Source organism: Canis lupus, chromosome 18 (assembly GCF_003254725.2).
Source record: "Canis lupus dingo isolate Sandy chromosome 18, ASM325472v2, whole genome shotgun sequence".
Classification (NCBI taxonomy): domain Eukaryota; kingdom Metazoa; phylum Chordata; class Mammalia; order Carnivora; family Canidae; genus Canis; species Canis lupus.
In genome coordinates, this window is record NC_064260.1 from 41,345,313 (window position 1) to 41,353,853 (window position 8,541).

General features: G+C 43.4%; 1 protein-coding gene across 1 annotated transcript; it reads right to left on the reverse strand.

Annotated features, from left to right (window-relative positions):
* Window positions 1-931, reverse strand: LOC112663587 (olfactory receptor 4S1). The gene is given in 2 exon segments (XM_025452661.2): window positions 1-156; window positions 158-931. Coding segments are annotated over 2 exon segments (930 nt in total).
* Between the last annotated feature and the right edge of the window lie 7,610 nt (window positions 932-8,541).

An 8,541-nucleotide genomic window follows, 5' to 3' on the forward strand; every position in this document is an offset into this window, starting at 1 on the left:
TCACTTCTCCCCCATGTTCCCCTCTACTCTAAACAGTTTCCTCATTGCATTTTTCACCTCATTATTCCTCAACGTGTAGATGAGAGGGTTCAGCAAAGGTGGCATGACAATGTTAAAGAGGATGACAAGTTTGTCAACAGCCAGGGTGGTGGAGGGACTGAATGTACATGAACATGGGGGGCAGAAGGACCAAAAGAACAGTGACGATGTGTGAGCCACATGTAGAGAGAGCCTTGCGCCGACCCTCAGATGACTGGCTTCTCAGGTTCAGTAAGATGACCACGTAGGAGATGATAAGGATGATAAAGGACACGAGAGATATCATGCCACTGTTGGCCACCACAATGAGCCCCACCACATAAGTGTCTGCACAGGCCAGCTTCAGCAAGGGATGAACATCACAAAAGAAGTTGTCAATCTCATTAGGCCCACAAAAGGGCAGCTGGACTGTGAGGAGGGTCTGTAGGATGGAATGCAGGAAGCCACCCACCCAAGAGGCCCCTGCCAGCAGACCACACTTCCACCGATCCATGATAGCCGTGTAGTGCAGGGGCCTACAGATGGCCACATAGCGGTCATAGGCCATAGCTGTGAGGAGAAAGATCTCAGTGCCACCAAAGAAGTGGGCAGAAAAGAGCTGGGTCATGCACCCATTGAAGGAGATGGTCTTTCGCTCCACGAAAGTGTCAGCAATCATCTTGGGTGTGGTAGCAGATGGATAGCACATGTCCGCAAAAGACAGGTGGCTGAGGAAGAAATACATGGGAGCATTCAGGGTCTTGCTGGCATTAATGGTGATGATAACCAGAAGGTTTCCCAGGACAGTGAGCACGTGGAAGAGGGAGAAGACCACAAAGCACACAAGCTGCATCTCCCTGCTCTGGAAAAGGCCGAACAACACAAATTCAGTCACGTTGTTCTTGGTTCCCATGGCTTCTCTGCCCTGAGCACTGACAAAGTAGTTAGCTCTGCAAGGACATAAATTATATGATATTAGAAAGTTTCCCAAATCGGGGAAATCAGAATACTGTATTCAGGACTAATAATGATTCTAACACCAAACTACAATTGAGGGAGAAGAGTTCCCCACACCTAAAGCAATTCTCAGAAACCAACAAGGTGTCCTACAATTCAACTCAGTTCTGACACTATGTACCTGGAGACAGTTTCAGATCCTACCGGTTAAGGGTTCAGCCCACAAGACTGGCCGCTGTTCTGTATTCCAAATGCCAGTTGCAACCCAGATCATCAACTGTGCTTCTGATAATGTCTATTGATCAAAGATTCCAGTGACCCCCTTCCTTCTGTTTGATTCATTTGCTAGAGCAGCTCACAGAATTCAGAAGAAGATTTATTATAGAAAGATACAACTAAGGAATAGCCAGATGGAAGAGATGCATAAGGCAAGATTTGTGGTAAGGGCACGGAATTTACATGCTCTCTGACAGCATCACTCTCCCCAGATCTCCACCTGTTCACCAACCTGGACTCTCTCTAAACCTCAGCCTTTGGATTTTTTATGGAGCCTTCAGTACTTAGGCATGAGTGTTTAAATCATTGGCCATTGGCCATCATTCAACCATTAGTCCCTCTTTCCTCCCCCAAGTTCCAGAGGTAGAACCCTGCAATCACAGGGTTGGTTCCCCATCCACTCATCCCCCAACCTCACATGACCTAGGGGCATTCCAAAGGTCACCTCATTAACATAATGAAAGACACCCTGATCTCTCTCACCACTCAGGAAATTCAAGGGTTTTAGAAGCCATGTGCTACAAATAGCAAAGACCAAGTACGTACTTCTAATCATAAACCACTACATCACAAGGTCCCAGCTACGCTATATACTAACTGTGGACTTTGGCAAATCAATTAACTCTTCAGGACCTCAGTTTCAAAGTTTAAAAAAACAGGCAGATTTCCAGTTCAAGATGGTGACACAGGAAGCCTGGTCCCACCTCCTCCACAGAACACACCAAATTACACTTAGAACAATTCCAAAAGAACTGAGGGCTGACTCAACAGCTCCTAAACAATCAAATATAGAATGGCAAGAGACACCAAGAGAGACAGAGACATAGTACAAAGGGAACCCCACCTTTGATGCTCTAAGTGGGAGTAGGGAGGTATAGTACCCAAGGCCTGAGAACAGATCCCTCTATCTTTGGTCACAGAAAAAAAGCCTTGGTTTAAAAGAGCAACTAGTGTTTTAAGCAGGTACTTAAGTTCTAACAGGATATCTGGAGGTCAGCAAAGAAGTTCTGCCAGCTAGTGGGGAAGTCAGAGGCCCATCCTCCTGGTAGTGTTCCAAAACAAAGCCACAAGAAGCCAGGTCAAACCAGACTGGCTCAAGATAAAAATTTTCTCAGATCAACAAAAGGTAAAGAGTTTATCATCACTAAACTAGCGAGTGCGGGGCAAGATGGTGGAAGAGTAGGGTCCCCAAGTCACCTGTCCCCACCAAATTACCTAGATAACCTTCAAATCATCCTGCAAATCTACAAATTCGAGATGGGATTTAAAGAGAGAACACCTGGAATGCTACAGTGAGAAGAGTTCGCGCTTCTATCAAGGTAAGAAGACGAGGAAAAGAGGAAAAAAGAAATAAACAAAAGGCCTCCAAGGGGGAGGCGCCCCGCGAGGAGCCGGGCTAAGGCCGGGGCGAGTGTCCCCAGGACAGGAGAGCCCCGTCCCGGAGAAGCAAGAGCTTCACCAATCTTCCCGGGGGGGAAAAGGGCTCGCAGGGAGTTAGAGCAGGACCCAGGAGGGCGGGGATGCCCTCGGGCTCCCTGGGACACTAACAGACACCTGCGCCCAGGAGAGTGCGCCGAGCTCCCTAAGGGCTGCAGCGCGCACGGCGGGACCGGGAGCTGCTCGGAGGGGCTCGGGGGCTGCTGCGCTGAGGGGGCTGCGGGGCGGGAGCGCGAATCCAACAGCACAGGCCCCGGAGCACAGGGCGCGGGGACACAGCCCAGGATCCGGCCTCCCCCAGGGACAGGCAGAGGCCGGGAGGGCCCAGGACAGCAAGGACACTCCTGCCCCGAGCTGAGCGGATCAGAGTGCCCCACCCCCACCCCCCCCCACCCCCCCCGCCCAGCATCCAGGCCCCTGGAGACTGAGAGCTCCGGAGTTACTGGGGGAGCTGAACCCAGGGCTCTGGAGCTGCCGCAGCCATTGGGGTTGTTCCTCCTGGGGCCTCACGGGGTAAACAACCCCCACTGAGCCTCACAGTGGCCTCACCGGATAAACAGGATAAACATCACTCACTGAGCCCTGCACCAGGCAGGGGATGAGCAGCTCCCCCAAGTGCTAACACCTGAAAATCAGCACAACAGGCCCCTCCCCCAGAAGACCAGCTAGACGGACAGGGGAAAAACAAATTATTGACCAAGCAGCACTGGAAAGTTCCAGGGAAGTCAAGGGATTTACAGTATGCAGAAACAGAGGATACTCCCCCTTGTTTTTTTGTTTTTTGATTTCTGTTTGCTTCCCCTCCCCTTTTTATTTCTTTTTTCTTTTCTTCTTTTTTCTCTTTTTTTCTCTTTTTTTTTTCTTCTTTTTTCTTTTTTCTTTTTTCTTTTTCTTTTCTTCTTTCTCTTCTCTCTTTTTCTCCTTTTCCCAATACAACTAGTTTTTGGCCACTCTGCACTGAGCAAAATGACGAGAAAGAAAACCTCACCTCAAAAGAAAGAATCAGAAACAGTCCTCTCTCCCACAGAATTACAAAATTTGGATTACAATTCAATGTCAGAAAGCCAATTCAGAAGCACTATTGTAAAGCTACTGGTGGCTATAGAAAAAAGCATAAAGGACTCAAGAGACTTCATGACTGCAGAAATTAGACCCAAACAGGCAGAAATTAAAAATCAATTACATAAGATGCAATCCAAACTAGAGGTCCTAACAACGAAGGTTAACAAGGTAGAAGAACGAGTGAGTAACATAGAAGACAAGTTGATGGCAAAAAGGGAAACTGAGGAAAAAAGAGACAAACAATTAAAAGATCATGATGATAGATTAAGGGAAATAAGTGACAGCCTGAGGAAGAAAAAATCTACATTTAATTGGGGTTCCCGAGGGCACGGAAAAGGACAGAGGTCCAGAATATGTATTTGAATAAATCATAGCTGAAAACTTTCCTAATCTGGGAAGGGAAACAGGCATTCAGATCCAGGAAATAGAGAGATCACCCCCCAAAATCAATAAAAACTGTCCAACACCTCAACATTTAATAGTTAAGCTTCCAAATTCCAAAGGTAAACAGAAGATCCTTAAAGCAGCAAGAGACCAAGATCCCTAACTTATATGGGGAGGAGTATTGGGGTAACAGCAGACCTCTCCACAGAGACCTGGCAGGCCAGAAAGGGCTGGCAGGATATATTCAGGGTCCTAAATGAGAAAAACATGCAGCCAAGAATACTTTATCCAGCAAGGCTCTCATTCAGAATAGAAGGAGAGATAAAGAGCTTCCAAGACAGGCAGGAACTGAAAGAATATGTGACCACCAAACCAGCTCTGCAAGAAATTTTAAGGGGGACTCTTAAACCTTTAAGAAGAAATCCAATGGAACAATCCACAAAAACAGGGACTGAATAGATATCATGATGACACTAAACTCCTATCTTTCAATAGTAACTCTGAACGTGAATGGGCTTAATGACCCCATCAAAAGGCTCAGGGTTTCAGACTGGATAAAAAAGCAGGACCCATCTATTTGCTGTCTACAAGAGACTCATTTTAGACAGAAGGACACCTACAGCCTGAAAATAAAAGGTTGGAGAACCATTTACCATTCAAATGTTCCTCAAAAGAAAGCAGGGGTAGCCATCCTTATTATCAGATAAACTAAAATTTATCCCGAAGACTGTAGTGAGAGATGAAGAGGGACACTATATCATACTTAAAGGATCTATCCAACAAGAGGACTTAACAATCATCAATATATATGCCCGAATGTGAGAGCTGCCAAATATATCAATCAATAACCAAAATTAAGGCATACTTAGATAATAACACACTTCTACTTGGTGACTTCAATCTAGTGCTTTCTACACTTGATAGGTCTTCTAAGCACAACATCTCCAAAGAAACAAGAGCTTTAAATGATACACTGGACCAGGTGGATTTCACAGATATCTACAGAACTTTACATCCAAACGCAACTGAATACACATTCTTCTCAAGTGCACATGGAACTTTCTTCAGAATAGACCACATACTGGATCAAAAATCAGGTCTGAACCAATACCAAATGATTGGGAGCATCCCCTGTGTATTCTCACACCATAATGCCCTGAAATTAGAACTAAATCACAAGAAGTTTGAAAGGATTTCAAACACGTGGAGGTTACGGACCATCCTGCTAAAAGATGAAAGGGTCAACCAGGAAATTAAGGAAGAATTAAAATGATTCATTGAAAATAATGAGAATGAAGATACAACCATTCAAAATCATTGGGATACAGCAAAAGCAGTCCTGAGAGGGAAATATATCGCAATACAACCATCCCTGAAAAAACTGGAAAGAACCCAAACACAAAAGCTCACCTTACACCTAAAGGAGCTAGAGAAAAAACAGCAAATAGATCCTACACCCAGCAGAAGAAGAGAGTTAATAAAGATCCAAGCAGAACTCAATGAAATCGAGACCAGAAGAACTGTGGAACAAATCAACAAAACCAGGAGTTGGTTCTTTGAAAGAATTAATAAGTTAGATAAACCATTAGCCAGCCTTATTATTAAAAAGAAGAGAGAGAAGAATCAAATTAATCAAATCATGAATGAGAAAGGAGAGATCACTACCAACACCAAGGAAATAAAAATGACTTTAAAAACATATTATGAACAGCTATACGCCAATGAATTAGGCAATCTAGAAGAAATGGATGCATTTCTAGAAAAGCACAAACTACCAAAACTGGAACAGGAAGAAATAGAAAACCTGAACAGGCCCATAACCAGGGAGGAAGTTGAAGCAGTCATCAAAAACCTCCCAAGACACAAAAGGCCAGGGCCAGATAACTTTCCTGGGGAATTCTATCAAACTTTTAAAGAGGAAACCATACGTATTCTACTAAAGTTGTTTGGAAAGATAGAAAGAGATAGAATACTTCCAAATTCATTCTATAAGGCCAGCATCACCTTAATTCCAAACCCAGACAAAGACCCCACCGAAAGGGAGAATTATAGACCAATATCCCTGATGAACATGGATGCAAAAATTCTCAACAAAATACTAGCCAATAGGATACAACAGTACAAAGAAGATTATTCACCATGACCAAGTGGGATTTATCCCCGGGATGCAGGCTGGTTCAACACTCATAAAATAATCAATGTGATTCATCCTATCAGCAAGAGAAAGAACAAGAACCATAAGATCCTTTCAATAGATGCAGAGAAAGCATTTGACAAAATGACAAAATGATCCATTCCTGATCAAAACTCTTCAGAGTGTAGGGATAGAGGGAACATTGCTCAGCATCTTAAAAGCAATCTACGAAAAGCCCACAGCAAATATCATTCTCAATGGGGAAGCACTGGGAGCCTTTCCCCTAAGATCAGGAACAAGACAGGGATGTCCACTCTCACCACTGCTATTCAACATAGTATTGGAAGTCCTAGCCTCAGCAATCAGACAAAAAAAAAGGCATAAAAGGCATTCAAATTGGCAAGGAAGAAGTCAAACTCTCCCTCTTTGCCGATGACATGATACTGTACATAGAAAACCCAAAAGACTCCACCCCAAGATTGCTAGAACTCCTACAGCAATTTGGCAGTGTGGCAGGATACAAAATCAATGCCCAGACATCAGTGGCATTTCGCTACACTAACAATGAGACAGAAGAAAGAGAAATAAGGAGTCAATCCTATTTACAATTGTACTCAAAAGCATAAGATACCTAGGAATAAACCTAACCAAAGAGGTAAAGCATCCATACCTTAAAAACTATAGAACACTTCTGAAATAAATTGAGGAAGACACAAAGAGATGGAAAAATATTCCATGCTCATGGATTGGCAGAATTAATATTGTGAAAATGTCAATGTTACCCAGGACAATTTATGCATTCAATGCAATCCCTATCAAAATACCATGGACTTTCTTCAGAGAGTTGGAATGAATTATCTTAAGATTTGTGTGGAATCAGAAAAGACCCCAAATAGCCAGGGAAATTTTAAAAAAGAAAACCATAGCTAGGAGCATCACAATGCCAGATTTCAGGTTGTACTACAAAGCTGTGGTCATCAAGACAGTGTGGTACTGGCACAAAAACAGACACATAGATCAATGGAACAGAATAGAGAATCCAGAAGTAGACCCTCAACTCTATGGTGAACTAATATTCGACAAACGAAGAAAGACTATCCCCTGGAAAAAAGAAAGTCTCTTCAATAAATGGTGCTGGGAAAATTGGACATCCACATGCAGAAGAATGAAACTAGGCCACTCTCTTGCACCATACACAAAGATAAACTCAAAATGGATGAAAGATCTAAATGTGAGACAAGATTCCATCAAAATCCTAGAGGAGAACACAGGCAACACCCTTTTTGAACTCAGCCACAGTAACTTCTTGCAAGATACATCCACAAAGGCAAAAGAAACAAAAGCAAAAATGAACTATTGGGGCTTCATCAAGATAAGAACCTTTTGCACAGCAAAGGATACAGTCAACAAAACTAAAAGACAACCTACAGAATGGGAGAAGATATTTGCAAATGACATATCAGATAAAGGGCTAGTTTCCAAGATCTATAAAGAACTTCTTAAACTCAACACCAAAGAAACAAACAATCCAATCATGAAATGGGCAAAAGACATGAACAGAAATCTCAAAGACGAAGACATAGACATGGCCAACATGCATATGAGAAAATGCTCTGCATCACTTGCCATCAGGGAAATACAAATCAAAACCACAATGAGATACCACCTCACACCAGTGAGAATGGGGAAAATTAACAAGGCAGGAAACAACAAATGTTGGAGAGGATGCGGAGAAAAGGGAACCCTCTTACACTGTTGGTGGGAATTTGAACTGGTGCAGCCACTCTGGAAAACTGTGTGGAGGTTCCTCAAAGAGTTAAAAATAGATCTGCCCTACAACCCAGCAATTGCACTGCTGGGGATTTACCCCAAAGATACAGATGCAATGAAATCCGGGCCACCTGCACCCCGATGTTTCTAGCAGCAATGTCCACAATAGCCAAACTGTGAAAGGAGCCTTGGTGTCCATCGAAAGATGAATGGATAAAGATGTGGTTTACGTATACAATGGAATATTAGCCATTAGAAACGACAAATACCCATTTGCTTTGACGTGGATGGAACTGGAGGATATTATGCTGAGTGAAATAAGTCAATCAGAGAAGGACAAACATTATATGGTCTCATTCAGTTGGGGAATATAAAAAATAGTGAAAGGGAATAAAGGAGAAAGGAGAAAAACTAAGTGGGAAATATCAGAAAGGGAGACAGAACATGAGAGACTCCTAACTCTGGGAAACAAACTAGGGGTGGTGGAAGGGGAGGTGGGCGGG